Raw genomic sequence first — 18,106 nt, forward strand, 5'->3', positions numbered from 1 at the left:
TGGACACAAATCTCTCATCACACATACGATTTGCAAATATTTTCTCACAGAGTGTGAGCTGTGTTTTCACCTTCTTGATGGGGTCTTTTGAAGCAGAGATGTTTTTCATTTTGATGAAGTTCAACCTCTCAATCTTCCCTTTTGTCACTTAGGCTTTTGATGTCACATCTAAGAAATCTTTTATTTCACCCCCAAGATCATTTAGATTTACTCCTGTTTTTTCTTCTCAGAATTTTTTTTTTTTCCCTAGAGAGAGAGCACACAAGTGGGAGGGGCAGAAGGAGGGAATGAATCTTAAGCAGGTTCCATGCTTAGCACAGAGCCCAGTGCGGGGCTTGATCTCATGACCCTGAGATTATGACCTAAGGCGAAACCAAGTCAGATGCTTAACCAACTGAGCCACCCAGGTGTTCCTCTTCTCAGAATTTTTTTTTTAATTAAAGATTTTTATTTATTTATTTGAGAGAAAGAGAGAGAGAGACAGAGAAACAGCATGAGAGGGTCAGAGGGAGAAGCAGGCTTCCTGTTGAGCAGGGAGCCTGATGCGGGACTCGATCCCAGGACTCCGGGATCATGACCTGAGCCGAAGGCAGTTGCTTAACCAACTGAGCCACCTAGGCGCCCAAACTATTTTTTTTTTTTTAAGATTTTATTTATTTAGTTGAGACAGAGAGAATGAGAGACAGAGCATGAGAGGGAGGAGGGTCAGAGGGAGAAGCAGACTCCCTGCCGAACAGGGAGCCCGATGCGGGACTCGATCCCGGGACTCCAGGATCATGACCTGAGCCAAAGGCAGTCGCTTAACCAACTGAGCCACCCAGGCGCCCTCTTCTCAGAATTTTTTTAATGTTAGCTCTTACCTTTAGATCTTTGATCTACTGAGTTAATTTTTATATATGATATGAGATAGGGTCCAAATTCATTGTTTTGCCTTCGGATATCCAGTTGTCATGGCACCAGCTGTTGACCCACCCACCACCCCCTTTTAAACTTTATTAAGGAACTCTTAGAATATATATAGAAATAGAATAGTATAATGACTCTCTGTGTATCCACCACCAGCTTTGGTTATCAACACCTTGCCAGTCTTGTTTCATTCGTTCCTATTTACTTTTGGCCTGTTGGTGACCCCCTATGGACTTAGGGCTACTTTCTTAGGTTGAGTCTGTGACTTCTCGATCTCATGTCTTTGCCTTTTTCTGGTTTTACACTAAATTAACTGGACCATATCCTTCAGTAACAGGTGTAGGAATTAAGTTTTTTTTTTTTTTTTTAAGATTCTGTTTATTTGAGAGAGAGAGCACAAGCAGGGAGGAGAGAGCACAGGCAGGGAGGAGGGGCAGAGGGAGAGGGAGAAGCAGATTCTCTGCTGAGCAGGGAGCCCAACTCAGGGCTCCATCCCAGGACCCTGAAATCATGACCTGAGCCAAAGGCAGGCGCTTAACCAACTGAGCCACCCAGGAGCCCCAGAAGTAAACTTTTTGAGTCCTTGATTTCAGATACGTCTTTATCCTGTGCCTACCCTTAATTCATTTAAGTTGCTGTACTTGACATTCTAAATTGAAATGCGTTCTCCCTCGGAATTGGAAGGTATTTTACCATTGTTTTAAAAAACCTAGTTTTGTTTGTGAGAGAAGCCTGATGCGGTCTGAATTTTTTTTTGTAATCTATTTTTTTATTTCTTTGTCTTTCTGGAAACTTCTGTAGGATTTCACTGTTTCATGGTCTTAAATTTCCAGAGTTGTTCCTTGCTGTGTATTTTTTCAATTTTTATTTTCTTGTTACTTGTAGTGGTCCTTTCTATTTGAAGACTCTTGATCTTCAGTTTTGAGAGGAAATAGTTTGGTTTGTTGGTGTAGTAGTATATGGGGATGTTCCCAACTGCCTGGATAATTCTCAAAAAAATAGAACATTTTCTGCCAAAGCCATCAGAGTTCTACAGGTTCTATTCTCTTAGAAATAGATCTGGGAACTGATAACATGAGTCTTCTCCGAAGGTGGGGTTACTGGTGGCAAGGCGGTAACATGTGAAGGGAGACCCGTTTCTTGTGTGATGCCTCCTTATAACCTTCTGATTTTATGTTGTGCTGCATTTCTTATTCAGAAATACAAATTGCATAGCACTGTACAATGATTAGCAGGTTTAGGATCATGTAATCTTTATTTAAAGTTGATCTATAGCTCAAAATGTGGTTAGGGAGGCAAACACTTTATGAACAACTGTAGATTCGTTCATAAAACCTGCTCGTTGTCACCTTTTGCTTATACTTCTGCATCTTCCTATAGATGGATCTCTATGGTATAAAACTGTATTTCTCTTTCTAACTATAAAAGAGTGAAAAATAAGACTCTCATTTAAGTGTTGTCTATTAAGTTAGCTCCCCAAAGCCTATGTTAAATGTCTCCTGCATGTTAGCTCCTTCTAGATTCTCTGTGAAATAGAAATCAGTAAGACAGCTGCTTCATGTTACTTCTCACTTGTGTGGAAGAAAGATGAGCACATAAATTCAGCAGATATAACGAAAGTGAATGCAGAATGGTGTTGGGAGTTTGTTGGCGCAGCTCTTGGATGGTGTCTGGGGAAGGTGGGATTGACCCCTGGCCAGGTACAGGTAGTCACGGTGAAATATGGGCCTTTCATCTTCTCTGTGTAATGTGGTACCTTCCTCTGTGTGCTGCTGAGTAGGCAAGAAGTGTGAATAGGGCTCATCATCCTGTGGCAGGCGAGTAGCACATTCTTCCAGAGTAACTCCTTGTCCTGTACTATATTTGTTTCTCTTGCTCCAGATCCTACCCTCAAACGTAGAGGTGGAATATTGTTCACCCCCTCCTTTCCACAGCCAGTGCCACTCACTAGAGAGAAAGCAGAGGCTTTACATCTGAATGTTGGGTGTGGGGGGAGACCACTGCTTAGCTGTCCCTGGACAGTTCCTGAGGACGGAAGGATAGTGAGGGGAGGCATAGAGTAGAGGGGTGAGGGTGCAGGGTAAGTGGGTGGCAGATGGGGAGGTGTACCCCAGGCTACTTGTGTCCTCTTTGCCAGGGTCCTGATTAAACTGCCCCTTCCTGGTGGGCTCTTTTTGAGAGGAGTAGTTTACCATGGGAGGGTTTTGTGGGGTTTTTTTTAACTCTTTAAAAGGGATATTTATACCTATAAGGACCAGAAATTCAGCAACATTTATATTAAATTGAAGTAAATGTTTGGTAGAGACACAAAGGAGGCATCTAGGGCACCATTCTTAATTCTATAATCCCTACTTTGAATAGCAACTTCAGCATTTTGTTGCTCTATTTTATTTCATTTTTTCAAAGATTTTATTTATTTATTCGACAGAGACAGACACAGTGAGAGAGGGAACACAAGTAGGGGGAGTGGGAGAGGGAGAGGCAGACTTCCTGCCAAGCAGGGAGCCCAGTGGGGGCTCGATCCCAGGACCCCGGGATCATGACCTGAGCTGAAGGCAGACGCTTAACAACTGAGCCATCCAGGCGCCTCTTGTTGCTCTATTTTAAACAAATGTTTACCTAAATAATTTGAATGATGTTTTACACTTAGCATCTGGCTGCCGTGGAGGAGAGAAAGATCAAGTCTCTGGTGGCCCTGTTGGTTGAGACACAAATGAAGAAATTGGAGATCAAACTTCGACATTTTGAGGAGCTGGAAACTATCATGGACAGAGAAAAGGAGGCTGTAAGTATAAAGGGATGTTTATGGTGGCTTTCTGACCATTAAATGCTGACCACCTTTCCTAAACTACAAGTTAGATAAAATGAATGGTAGCCTACTCTGTTGGTCCTTTCTACTGTGTTTGCTTTGCCCTTTCAAAGGGATTATCAGTCATTGATGTTAAACAGAAGGAACTCTGTTTTCATTCTAAAACTAATGATTTAAACTTCAGGTTTACACCGCTCAGCTTTCCAGATGCATGATGGTATAAAATTCTTCCCTCTACAAAAGTTAGATCTTAGACTTCTTTTATGTCCTACTTGTTACCACTAAAGTAGAATTCATATAGATCCATTGTCTGATTCAAGAATTTTCTTTATTTCCTGTCTTCTTCAATACAAATATCAGACAGTAGGAGTTAATCTTCTCTTGAGTTAGGAGCCTTGTTGCTCTGACCCCTTTTAACCAAACCCTCCTCTGGTCCAGCCTTGGACTCAGTTTTCCTCCCCTTCCCTGCACGGTGGAGGGCAGGTGGAGGGCAGGTGGAGCTAGGCCCTTTCTGAGCTCCTAAGCGGCACGGGTCGGGGCAGACACTTGTGAGAGAAGGATGTGGCCCAAGTAGGGTCAAGAGAATTATGAAAAAGGCCAAAACTGAGGAAGGAAGCAACAAAAAGTAAGAAACATAGAGGCAGGGGAACAGTTGGTCATTCAAGGTAATTTTGGGGGAAGTTTATTTTAGAAGAGAGATTGGTAACTTTTTTTTTTTTAAGGTTTTATTTATTTGACAGAGCACAAGCAGGGGGTAGGGACAGAGGGAGAGGGAGAAGCAGAGTCCCCACTGAGCTGGGAGCCCAATGCGGGGCTCGATCCCAGGACCCTGGGACCATGACCCAAGCCAAGGGTAGACACTTAACCAACTAAGCCACTCAGGCGCCCCAGGAATCGGTAACTTTCTAAGCAATGGACTAAATTTGAGGATTTAGTTAGGACTTGTGCTCTCTGATTATTTTGGCTGTTTTATCTGTATATGAGATACTGGTATCTAAATGGTAGAACCTTAAATTATCCCAGAGGAGTTCTAATTTTAAGGACCTTTTTGTATTTATTTAGCTATTTCTTGGTGGTTAGTCCAATCACATCCTCTGGCAGATTCCTCAGGATGCGTAGCCCAGTAACTATCACACAAACAGCCCATTTTCATTTTGTCCTGAGACCAACTCTGCCACTTCGGCTGGCATCCTGGCCCTGGAGGACGGTGAGACTGCTTCAGTAGCTCTCTACCCACATCCTTCCCCATCCCACTCCGAGTTCCCTGACCTTGTAAGCATGTCTCCCATCACTGGCCCTCTCCTGCCCTGGTAGCTGCTGGCCACCCCAGTCTCCTCTCCGTCGCCCTCTGTGTACTAGCCACAACATGCCCCATGCAGGCTTCCCTCTGGCCTTGTTCTCTGTGCCACCTGTGTGCGTTCTGCTCCTCCGCCAGCAAGGCCCTCTTCCCCAGCCCTGCATCCCTTAGCCCTGCCCCTCCGGGTGACCTGTCCCCCCCCCCCTTCTGCTGCCCTGGCAGCCTGACAGAGCACCCACACTGTTGTAGTTGCTGGTTCCCATGTCCATCTCCCATACCAGGGTATAGGCCCTTTGAGCGTGGAAGTGATCAAGTGTCCTTACGAGCACAGAACTGGCACACTGGGGGCTCTTGTTTCAGTGACTGTTGAATGCATGTATGCCAGCCTCAGTGTCGGAAGCTAGAGAAGTAGAATAGGGAAGTCCGCCGTCCGCCCTTTAGTTGAATGGGGAGGACAGTCCGGTAAACAAATGATGGCACAGTGTGTTCAGTGCTCCTCTGGGAGCAGAGAGGAGGCATACCTGGATGACGGGGAGAGGGAGAATACTTCTGCAAGGCGAGCTGCCGCTTTGAGGAATAGCTCTTTGTGTTTATCTTATCCTCATAAGCTGCCCTTTTGTCAGGTATGGATCTTTTTAGTGGACTCGGGGTAATGGGGTTATAATATAGTGGATTCTTGGCACATGCAGGATTCACCTGATGATTGGGTCGTATCCACTGGCAACCAGGTGCCCTGCTGTCATTCCTAAAGCGGCACTGATGGATGAGCCTGGAAGACTGGCAGGACCCTGGGCACTGAGAGAACAGTGTCTGAATTCTCAAGGGGCTTTTTTCTCAGCTCTATGTCACTTTCTCTTCAGAGGTTGAACCTGGGGATCCCCACTCTTTGAAACCCCTAATGAAACTGTCACCTAGATCAGCACCGCCCTCCCCCCCTCCCCAGTTCTCACCCTGAGTCCCAGACAACCAGCAGCCGAGTGTAATGGCTGCACTTCTCTTAGCCCTTCAGAATTTCCCTTGTGCTGTGGATTTGTAACAATTACTGTCTCAAATTACAGAACTGCATTGTGGTTTTCTTATTTGAATCTTTTTTTGTTGTTATGTTCAATTCTAATCAGAGCACATAAGACATTTTAGAGGCTAGTCTCTGAATAAAACAACACAACTGCAATTGTTGGGAACACATTTCTGCTGACTCTCCACCACATCAGGTTGCTCTGCTCACATCCTTGGGTGGTCAGCCTGCCTTCTCTCAGTCAGCATCTGGCGCAGGAAAATCCCTTGTACGGGATAGTCCCGAGCCCTAGCCACTGACTGTCAGTAGTAACACAGCTGTGTTAGTTATGGAAACTAACTATGTGCTATGGAAAAAAATGACCCCAAAGTTTAGTGACTGAAAACAGAAAACCAGGTTTCCCGTGGTTTCTGGGAGTTGAGAGCCAGGCACCTTGGCTGGGCGGCTCAGGCGCCGGGCCTTGTGAGGTTGCACGCTTCCTAGGTTCAGCAGGGCTGGGGCTCCCACCTCCCAACTTACTCCTGCGGTTGTTGGCAGGGGCTTCAGCTCCTACTGCACGAGCCTTTCCGGGGTGCCGTTCATGAAGGGGCTCCCCCAGGGTGAGTGATTAAAAAGAGCAAGAACGTGAGCGAGCACCCAGAATGGAAGCCACACTGTCGCTTGTAACCTAAACTTAGAAGTCTCCATTCCTTCACTTTGCTGTGTTCTCTCAGTCACCCAGACCAGCTCTGGTTCTGGGACCGGGTTCGGGGAGGCAGGAGGTGTAAAGACCAGGAAGTGGGAGTGTGGAGGGCAGCTTGGAGGTGCACTCTCAGAACCAGAGGGTCCTGCGAAATTCGTGTTGTGCGCAGTGACGGCATAACCTCTTTTTCCCCACCAGGCCCTGCTATCCAGTCCTTCCCTGTGGGCAGGCAAAGCCATGGCTACTTTCCTAACCAGTGATTTCTGCATGGGACTGTTGTGGGAGTTAAATGAGGGAAGTGTGGCGTGGGCCCGGCACAGTGCCTTGAATACATAGTAGATGTTCAGTAAATACTTACATGCCTCCCTTTCTTTAGACACACTAGTAACCAGTGACTCTATATTAAATTCTCAAAATTTTAAGCCTTTGTTGACTTTATAAACATTTATTGGACCAGTCACTGTGCTAAACCACTTTATATGGATTTTCTCCTTTAATCTCTCAAAATCTATATGAGGAAGCCATTAGTAAGAAAATACTGATTGCTTTGAATCTCCTTGGACAAGAATCCAGCAGTGATGCTGGATGGGCACATAAGGCCGTATCTTTGTTCACCCGTCTTACGGATGGAGAGACTGGAGCTTGGACAGGGTACATCATGCACCTCCCGTCACAGTTCATAAGACACAGAGCCAAGTGTCAAGCCTGTGTCTGTTCACCTCTGTGCTTTTATCTAACACTTTATAGTCTATAAAGAAATGAGCCATTCTCCTCACATTATAACCAAGAGACTCTGAGATATGCAGGGTTTTATCCTCCCTCTATTACAACTTAAGAGAGTTGAGACTAGAAGGTCCAGGTCAGCCAGGAGCAGAGCCTTGTAGTTACCACCTGGTGCTCCTTTGCCTACCACATTGCCTCAGTTCAACTTTATTTTTTATTTTTTAAAAATTGTATTTATTTGAGAGAGAGAGAGCATGAGCTGGTGGGGGGGGGAGCAGAGGCAGAGGGAGAAGCAGACTCCCCGCTGAGCAGGGAACCCGATGCGGGGCTCGATCCCAGGACCCTGGGATCATGACCTGAGCCGAAGGCAGACGCTTAACCAACTGAGCCACCCAGGCGCCCTGAGCCTGCAACTCTTGATCTCAAGGTTGTGAGTTCAAGCCCCACATTGGGTGTGAGCCTACTTGAAAAATTAATTAACTAATTAATTAATCAATTAATTAAAAGTCTAGTCTGAAGTATTTTTTTCTTTTCTTTTTTCTAAGAGATTTTATTTATTTATTTGACAGAGAGAGACACAGCAAGAGAGGGAACACAAGCAAGGGGAGTGGGAGAGGGAGAAGCAGACTCCCCGCTGAGCAGGGAGCCCGATGCAGGACTCCATCCCAGGACCCTGGGATCATGACCCGAGCCGAAGGCAGACGCTTAATGACTGAGCCACCCAGGCACCCCTGCCTCGACTCACTTTAAGGTGTACTTCTTTACCTACAAGCAATAGCTCCAGGACATACTTTTTTTGAATTAAACCTTTGTTTTTATTTATGTAGCAGTAGATGTCAAAATCTTTTCTTAGACTTTAAGAATCAGATATGGGAGCAACTAGGTGGCTCAGCTGGTTAAGCATCGACCTCTGATCTCAGCTCAGGTCTTGATCTCAGGGTTGTGAGTTCAAGCCCCATGTTGGGCTCCACGCTGGGTGTAGAGCCTACTTTAAAAAAAAAAAGAATCAGATATGAACTTTCTTTTTTTCTCTAATGACTTAAAATCAGTTCTCTTGAGTCTTTAAGTAGGTAATAATTAAGAACAAAGGATATAAATGTTAATCTTTTATAGATATTATGCATACAGTTATAATTAGAGCTCAGTAGATATTGTTACAGCTCTTTCATGAAGTGCTGGTATTGGAGGAAGGCAGTTATGAAATGTACAGAGCTCGTCGAGGAAATGACATGATAAAAAGTATTGACTCTACTTCAGGTGAGGATGCTGAGCTTGTGCTGGGTTCATAACTCAGAGGGTCTGCCCACCTGAGCAGCCTTCCATGCCAGGTGGATAGCACACATCAGTCTAGAGAGCAGGTTTCAGACATGGGTTATGTTGGGCACTGGAGCTACCTGGAGAGAACTGGGGGGCGTGGGCCCTGTCTAAAGCATTCTCATTTGGATTAAAAAAATAATAATTTGATGCCCATGAGAATGGTTCTGTGAGCTGATCTGGTGGACTAAATGCTCTCTGAATTTCTGCAGGTCATTTGGCTAGGTGTAGAGATTGAATACGTTCCATAAAGAGAGACATTGTGGGAATCCCAGACCCAGTCCTCGAGGAGGTTGGAGGAGGGTGAGTGTGAGACACTGAGACGTAGAGACACTACTTACTGCGAGGTGATGGGGCGGTGGAAATCCAGAGGAGAAGGGTTGTGTGAGATTATCAAGGAAATCTTCCTAGCAGAGGAGGGACTGATCTGAGCTATTAAAAAGGGCTAAACCCAGAACGTGAAGAGAAGGACATGATTTCAGAGGAGACCGAAGGGTCAGCCTGCCCAGAGCTGATGGCTTTTGCCACCTAGGTGGTGTAAGATTAAGGTCATTTGCTCGTTCCACAGATACTTATTAAGCACCTCCTTTGTTCTAGGCATGCATATGGTACTGGGGATACAGTGGTGTATAAAACCCAACCAAACTCTTTGCCTTGGTAGAGCTTGAAATAATTAGGGTGTTAGGAAATGTTCCGTGCTGTGTGTGTATGCATACACACTGTATGTTACAGGCTGGGGAGGGGCGATGGGGAGGGGCAAGGGAGAGATTGCACTTTGCGGTGGTGCGGTCTGAGTAGGCCTTATTGAGAAACTGACAGGCACGTGCTTCTAAGGCCTAGAAACAGCTCAGAGGCTCGGAGGCAGGAGCATGTTTGGGAACTGAGGAGTAGGTGGTTGGGCTGGAGCACAAATGAGGAGGAGGTGAGAGGATAAAGGCAGAGATTTGGTGACCTAATCGTGGAAGTCCCTGTAAGCCATCCAGAGGCTTTTCATTTTACTCTGATTAAAGTGTGCATAAAACTACAGAGCCTATTTTATGCATTCCATAAAAATAGAGAGTAAATGCAGAGGGCTGGCATGATCTTCCTTAGAGTTTCGCAGGGATCCATGTGCCGGCTGTGTTGTAGAGAGGAAATGACAAAGCGGCAAGGCTCGGAAAGGAGAGACTGTGGTGGCAAGGCTGTTAAAGTAGCCCACATGAGATGATCGTGGCCTGGACCAGGGTGGTGGCTGGGCAAGAGAAGAGAAATGGTCAAGTTCCGGATAATAGGATCTCATCACACACAGGATGTAGGTTTAGGAAAGTTTGTTGTACTTTATGACAAATGAGGGAAGAAAGAACAAAGAGCCACAACGTGAATTTCATACTGCCCCAGGAGAAGCACATTGCATGTGGTGTTCTGGGTATTTGGGCTAATGCATCTCTATGCTGCCTGTCCTGTAACGGAACATGTTGTTAGACGTGCACCATTACATTAGGGGTAGTTTTAGCTGAGATGAAGAGAGCTGTACTCAGTTGTAGGTTTAGTTCCGAATGAGAAACGCCTGGCCTCAGGAGGCAGGCACAAGGCCGCAGGACAGAATGACCAGTCACCACGATGTGCGGCTGCCCCTTGGGTTTCGCCTCCAGAAGCACACAGGGAAACCACAGGACGCAGTTGGGGTGTTCTCTTCTCCACAGGTGTAAGAAGGAATGAATGGGTCTGTTTGGGACTTGGTTTTTTGTAAATGGATGTCCGGTCACTGACACCAAACATTTCAAAGGAAGGTGTGTGATTATTTACTTAGTTCTGAGGCCAAGTAGTCAGAGGCTTCAAGTCTCGGCTGATACTTCAGCCCCTGGCAGTGTAGATGGACTGGTATGGCCCCCACCTTTTACTCTTTCCCACCCTCCTCCCTGCTCTGAGCCCATGAATCTGGGAGAAGAGCTCTGTGTGAGCTTGGCTGCACTTTGCAGCTGGGTCTGCGTCTGGTGTCTTGGTGCAGAAAAGTGCTCTGTTGCGCTCCGGTTCCGCTTGTATCCGGCCGTCTGATGCATACAGAGTGTAGCAGTGAGCGGGGAGAGGAAGACAAGAGTTTGAATGTAGTGGGGGGATGTGTCTTCTGAGCGGGCCTACAGGCCGCTTTGTGTGAGACCGGCCGCCCTTGAGCCAGATTGGAGCCATGAGAGAAAATGGACAGATTCATTAACATTCTGTGTCCGTGAATGTACATGCACTGTTCGCTTTAGCTGTTGGGACTTTGTCCACAGTTCTAGGAAATGGAAAACGGAGAGGAGAAAATCAAGCTATCTATATAGCATATGACTTACGTGCTTTTAGTGTTGGTTTTTTTTGTTTTGTTTTGTTTTTCAGTGTTTTTTTGTTTTTTTTTTTTTTTAAGATTTTATTTATTTGAGAGAGAGAACGTGAGCACGAGTAAGGGGTAGGGGGCAGAGGGAGAAGCAGCAGGGAGCCCAATGCAGGGCCCCATCCCAGGACTCTGGGATCATGACCTGAGCCCCAAGGGCAGATGCTTAACCCACGGAGCCACCCAGGCTCCCTAGTAGTTTATTTTTTGACAAAAATACTATGTGTGATGAAAAAATTTTCAAGAAAGAAATGAATAAATTAAAAGGTCTCTCTTACTCTCAATTTCATTTCTAGGAATAATCACCTAATAGTTTGGTGTCTTCTAGGACATTTTCACTGTGTATATAACATGTGTGTGTATGTGAATACAGCGGGTTTTTTTTAAATTGAATTAGGATTGTGTAATAAATATTACTGCAACTTTTTTTTCCTCAGTGTATCTCAGACAACTCTATATCAAAACTGCACTCTAATTAGACTGTCCTTTGACACACATACATAGAGTTTTCTAGGACAGATTCCCAGATGTAGAATCACTGGTTTCATGCATTTAAAATTTGCTTAATACTCTCCAGCTCTCCTCAAAAACTGCCAGTTTACGTTGTCTCTGATTGCCAAAAAATGAATGCAGTCTTCAGTTGAACTCAGTAGCAGTAAGGTATCCACAAGAGAGGTATGTCTATTGCGTGATGAGATCAAGATGTGTCCATAAGCTCTGCTTCATGTGCTGCAGAGCAGAGATGACCCTCTTGGAGCCACGCTGTAGCCTGCTGTCTGGGCACTGCGCTCACCCCAGCAGACCTTTCTAGCCCACATTGGAGCTTTAGTTTAAACTGAGTTCTCTTTCAGGAGTGTGTGTATGCGTATATGTGTTTAATCACTCATCTATTTTAATTCTTCTAGTTACTTTTTTAATTACCTCCCATATTTTGAAATGACAAATGAAGCTCAGGAAAAAATAGAATAATTAAGGTTAGTACATTTGTAGACATGGAAAATTGGGCAAATCTTTCTTTCTGAGGTTAATACTTTGAGAGTAAGGTCAGTTCCCAAAGAAGGACTGGTTTGGTTTAAAAACCAAACCAAACCACTGAGACAGGTAATGCAGAGACTAAAATTTCCCTTCGGAGACACAAGATCTCTTCCAGTAACAGTTCAGCTTCTTCACAGAACAGATCTTGACCTAAATTATAGTTCTTACATGACTGCGGGACTTCAGCCAAGCCATCCAGACCAATAGTGCTTGACAAGAACATAGATAAGAGGTCCTTTTCTGGCAGCCTCTCATGTCTAACCTCAGCAAAGGCCTGAATTTCCTAGAAAGAATCGTTAGAAGAAAGCGAATCCTAGGACCTGTAGTTAGAATTTTTCGATCCCTTTTTTATAGTCTGCCTCTTACTCACTGATTAAATGTCTTGCAGAGCTGGACTTCCCAAGGACTCTCTTGCTTTTTACATCTTGCAATTCCCTGTTCATTATACAAACAAAGAGGGCCAGGCTTTAGCCTCTTCGGGCCACCCACCCTAGAAAATGAAGAGCCCAGACCAGTCTGTTAGGACCGTGGCAGCACCCTGCTGCACTCCCTCCTGATGACCTTCAACCACTCACAAAATCATTTGTTTCGGAAGATCTCCTTCTCCCTAGGAGACTCCCTGCAAGCCAGCTAACCAGCCTCGGACATAAGCTTTTACCATCTATTCTCTTCATTCCCCCTCCTCCTCACCTAGTCATGCCTGTTTTTGTCACTCTGTCTGTGGCCCGTCCTCCTGCACCCGGTCTGTCCATGGCCGCTCCCTAGTTGCTACTCCTGATAACCAGTAATGCTTCTCACTTGGTTCTACAGGGTCTTCTCCTCAGACAGCTCTCTGCTGAGAGCCCATATTCTTAGGCTAACTCTCATGCATATTCCAACCAGTTTTTGCTGGTGATAGTATAGTATTTATGTGTAGAACTGGCTGCTCCTGAAAGCTAAAATGTTACGTTTTCTTAATCTATTAAATGCCTTGGAATAGTGCTATTCAGCAGAAATACAGTGTGAGCCACATACGTAATTTTTCTAGTAGCCATATTTTTTAAAAAGGTGAAATTATAATGTTTAATTCAATAAAATTCAAAAAATTTAATTCAGTACATACAAACTATTATTTGAACACGTAATCAATATGAAAAATTAATTTTTTCATGCTAAGTCCTCAGAATTCGGTGTGTGTTTTATACTTAAAACATATTCCACTGCAGATTAGCCATGTTTCAGGTGCTCAGGAGTCTTTTGTGGCTTCTGTTTGCCATCTTGGACGACAGAAAAGCTCTAAAAATATCTCCCAGTGACTCGGTTCTTGCCATTGGAAATGGTGGGCTCAGACATTATTGAAAAGAAATAGATCTGTTAACCCTCCTTAATGATCTTTACACTTCCTACTTCCAAAATCTGGATTTTTATTTTCCTTCATGTTCAAGTTGATTTTCTTTTTCAGGCCTGAGTTAAATTAATTTTGATAGCACTTAAGGTGGGCTTCATTCTCTGAACTATTCTCAGGCATATGGTTTCTGGGTTTCCTGGCACGTATAATAGCTTATTTCTCTTTATTTTAATTTGGGTCCCAGAAAGATTATCTCGAATATTGAAATACTTCTTCAAACCAGGATTCATGCACATCTTTATTTAGGCACCTAAAATATTCTGTGAATGTGTCACCCAGTATAATTTTGAGTACTTGAAAGCTAAAATTTACGGTGGCATTGCCAAAGCTCCACATAGAAAAATGTGTGTGTTTGCGGCTAAGGCCACGTCCACTCATCCAGAGGACCTAACTCTGTGTCAGTTCTAAAATAGTAACCAAAGGATCACATCCAGAAGAGAGCCCCTGGGAAGGTTGTGTCGACTTGAAATTTTAGTAGTGAGGGACTATTAAAAGGAGAGGAGAGGTGTGTTTTACTTGGGCAGTCATGAAATCTATTTTTACATCTCCGAAGGCCTGCCAGACAGAGGATTCCATGTGTACTGAGTGGGCCCAGAGAACACTAACTGCACTGGGTGAAGGTTACAGAAAGGCAGACCTTTTGCATAACACCGAAAAGACCTTGACCTTGGTAACAGGTGTCCATATGGAAATAAGCTACTCAAGAAGTAATGCCTTTTCTCACCGTAGATGTTGCAGGAGGCGAGGTGGCTGTGTCCCCGTAAGGTGGTATAGGGAAGTCAGGCATCAGGTCCTGCGTGTCATCCATTCCTGAGAAGCTCTCTCGGTGTCCTCTCTCTTCCCCTTCCTTTTCTTAACAGTTAGAACAACAGAGGCAGCAGTTGCTCACTGAACGCCAGAACTTCCACATGGAACAGCTGAAATATGCCGAATTGCGAGCCCGGCAGCAGATGGAACAGCAGCAGCACGGGCAGAACCCTCAGCAGGCACACCAGCACTCAGGAGGACCTGGCCTGGCGCCGCTTGGAGCAGCAGGGCACCCCGGCATGATGCCCCATCAGCAGCCCCCTCCCTACCCTCTGATGCACCACCAGATGCCACCACCTCATCCACCGCAGCCAGGTGAGCGGCAGGCTGTGCTCCCGGGTAAGGCTGCAGCCATCCCTGTGGCCCAGCTGTCAAAGGAGTGAACCACACCCTTGCTGATTCGGGGCTGGGACTGTGACTAGGATGCCCACTGTCATCTAGGTAGTTGTAGGCAATGGGACCTGGTTGTAGAGCCATCACCACATAATGCTTGTCATGTTCTGTTCCTGGTGTGATGCTTTACCTTGGGTCAGTCAGCCTCCACGTGGCCAGTATATCCCAGAGTTCCTTAAAAATGCGTCCTTGGGTTGTCTACACTTGTTTTGTTTTGTTTTGTTTTAACTTACAGACATTTTAAAAGATAGACAAACACAAAAATAGTAATGCAGTGAACTCTTATGACCCGGCTTCCACACCCATCACTTTCCCGCCATTTATCACCTTTTGTTAGAGAAATCTTCTACCATGGGCAAAAGTAGAGCGAACAGTGTAAAAATCCCCCCATATATACCTATTGTACAGTTTCAGAATTACCGATATTTTGTTTATTCCTCAGTGCTTATTTTTAAAATTTATTCCTAAAACTACTGGGATAAATATTTAAGAGAGAAATTCCCTATGGCTACTTGGTGCTTGGTTCTGGCTGGTGTTAAGCATCAGAATCTGTAGTAATTGTTTACAGAGAGATCCTGAGGAGTTCCAACATCTGCATTTAGCTTGTACAGGATGGGAAGAGAGATGCTTTTGCCTTTTTCCCTAAATAACATCCTGGTGAGGACAAGTCTTTGCATGCTAGGCCAGTCACCCACCTTGTTCTGCTCACTTCTCATTGTCCTCACTTTACAGTTGAAGAACCGATGCATGGCAGGGACCACACGGCCTTGCTGCCTGATGGAGCCAGGATTTGTGCTGGGCTCCGTCTGATTCCAGAATGATAGCCGGACACTGCCCCGTGACCCCCGGACTAAGAGGGACTTGCAGCAGATTCAGATACAGCTCTTCTCTTAGGGAGACCATGCCAGAGAAACAAGAGTTCATAAAAATAGCCTTATTTATATAGGGCGTTTTTCTCTTTTTACTTTCTCACAGAAATAAGCTCTTCTTCAGTGAATTTTAAAGAAAAGGATCATTGCATGTATGATGAGACTAAAATCTGTGATGAGATCTTTTTTCTTAAAGTTTTTTATTGAAATATAATGTACATATGAAAAAAGACACAAATCATGAGTACTTAGTGAATTTTAACAAAGAGAATATACCTGTGCAACTACTACCCAAAAGCCCCTGCTTTCCTCCTCTCTACCTCCTTTTCTCTGGGGGGCAACAGCTATCCTGGTTCCTGACAGCAGCAACTAGTTGGGTTTGTTTTGAATGTTATCTAGAGGGAATCACACAGTGACTTTTGTTTCTGTCCGGTTTCTTTCACCAACACTTGGTATGTGAGATACATCCATGTCGTTGGATTTACATGTGGTTGCAGATTTATTTCTCCTGTTTGCTGTATGTAGTCCACTGTGGGCTCTACCCCAGTTTATTAGTCTGTTCTCCTGTTGATGGACATTTGATTCGTTTCCAGGCTTTGGTTTTAACAGATAGTAAGTGCTACTGTGAACATGCGTGTGCACATGTCTTTTGATAGAAATAGGTATACATTTTTTAATGTATTTTTAAATTTAAATTCAATTAATTAACATATAATGTATTATTAGTTTCAGAGGTAGAGGTCAGTGATTCATCAGTCTTTTATAACACCCAGTGCTGATTACATAGTATTCCCTCATTAATGCCCATCACCCAGTTACCCCATCCCCCCACCCACCTCCCCTCCAGTAACCCTCAATTTGTTACCTAGAGTTAAGAGTCTCTTATGGTTTGCCTCCCTCTCTGATTTCATCTTGTTTTATTTTTTCCTGTCTTCCCCTATGATCCTCTGTTTTGTTTCTTGAATTTCATATATGAGTGAAACCATATGATAATTGTCTTTCTCTGATTGACTTATTTCCTTTAGCATAATACCCTCTAGTTCCATCCACATCATTGCAAATGGCAAGATTTCATATTTTTTTTGGATAGCTGAGTAGTATTCCAAGATGTGGAATACACCACATCTTCTTTATCCATTCATCTGTCGATGGACATCTGGGTTCTTTCCAAAGTGGCTATTGTGAGCATTGCTGCTATAAACATTGGGGTGTAGGTACCCCTTCAGATCACTACATTTGTATCTTTGGGGCAAATCCCTAGTAGTGCAATTGCTGGGTCATAGGGTAGCTCTATTTTCAACTTTTTGAGGAACTTCCATACTTTATTCCATAGTGGCTGCACCAGCTTGCATTCCCACCAACAGCAGACATAGGTATACATTTCTGTTGTGTGTGCCCCAAAGTCCCTAGAATGGGTCATAGGATATGCATATGTTCACATTAGTAGATACTGCCAATATTGTTCCAGAATGGTCATACGGATTTACATGCTTGCAATGTGTGAGAGTTCTAGCAGCTCCAGGTAATCATTTTTCTTAATTGCCCCTTTTGTGGGGATGCTTTGGAGTTCAAAAGTAAAGTTAAATCAAGTGTGTTAGTAAAATTAAGAACAACAATAAATTGAACCCACTAGTTAAAAGTTGGCTTAATATCACCACTTCAGAAAAAGCTGGTTGTTAACAGGTGAGCCTAGAGCACCTATATTCTGGTGATGAGCTAAAGGGGCCTTTGGAAGCTGGGCAGATGAGGAAGTGGGTAGTGTTTTAGGTGAAGTTCCTCTTCAGTCTCTGGTTTGCTGCAAGGTGTCAGTTAAGAACTTTGAGTTTGGTCCTTCGAACTGTTGTTTCCTAAGTCCTAGAAAAGTTTATGTTAGGAGCTGAGGATAATTATCCAGATCAGTTGGCTAGCTTTTGGTATTTGGCCAGAATTTATGGTGTGTGAAGGAAGGGGAAATCAGCCTCTGAAAAGCCAGCAAGGTTGGGGAAGTGGCAAGAAGGTCAAGACTAATTTCTCACTGGGTAGTTAATTTGTCCAGCTCTGTTAATTAGGGTTTGTATAATTATGTAGATAAATCCCACGTAATCTCTTCTCCACAAAACTGTCCATCAGTTAGTGGTAGAGCCCATTAAAATAGCAGCTCAATGTCATGAATCTGCCAGGCTGTCAAACACACGAGCCTGGGCCCCAGAGTGGCTGGTATAAATAAACACCTGTCCTCCTCTGAGGACCACTCCTTAATTCATTCGCTTACTTAGAATTTTGTATAGAGGGGCGCCTGGGTGGCTCAGTTGGTTAAGCGACTGCCTTTGGCTTGGGTCGTGATCCCAGAGTCCTGGGATCCAGTCCTACATTGGGCTCCTGGCTCAGCGGGGAGCCTGTTTCTCCCTCTGACCCTCTCCCCTCTCATGCTTTTTTTCTCTCTCTCTCTCTCTCAAATGAATAAATAAATAAAATCTTTTAAAAAAAAAATAATTTTGTATAGAGAATACCGTCTTTATGCTGTTCTCATTCTTCCTCGG

At 44.4% G+C, this 18,106-nt stretch overlaps 1 protein-coding gene across 5 annotated transcripts in view; it reads left to right on the forward strand.

Annotated features, from left to right (window-relative positions):
- Window positions 1–18,106, forward strand: part of SMARCC1 (SWI/SNF related, matrix associated, actin dependent regulator of chromatin subfamily c member 1) — a 173,929-nt gene that overhangs the window by 145,036 nt on the left and 10,787 nt on the right. For all 5 annotated transcript variants that reach the window (XM_021686949.1, XM_021686950.1, XM_021686951.1 and 2 more), the window contains exons 25-26: window positions 3,557–3,691; window positions 14,379–14,640. In XM_021686949.1, the coding sequence (XP_021542624.1) occupies window positions 3,557–3,691; window positions 14,379–14,640 (397 nt within the window). The remainder of the gene's footprint in view (window positions 1–3,556; window positions 3,692–14,378; window positions 14,641–18,106) is intronic.

Source organism: Neomonachus schauinslandi, chromosome 1 (assembly GCF_002201575.2).
Source record: "Neomonachus schauinslandi chromosome 1, ASM220157v2, whole genome shotgun sequence".
Lineage (NCBI taxonomy): Eukaryota > Metazoa > Chordata > Mammalia > Carnivora > Phocidae > Neomonachus > Neomonachus schauinslandi.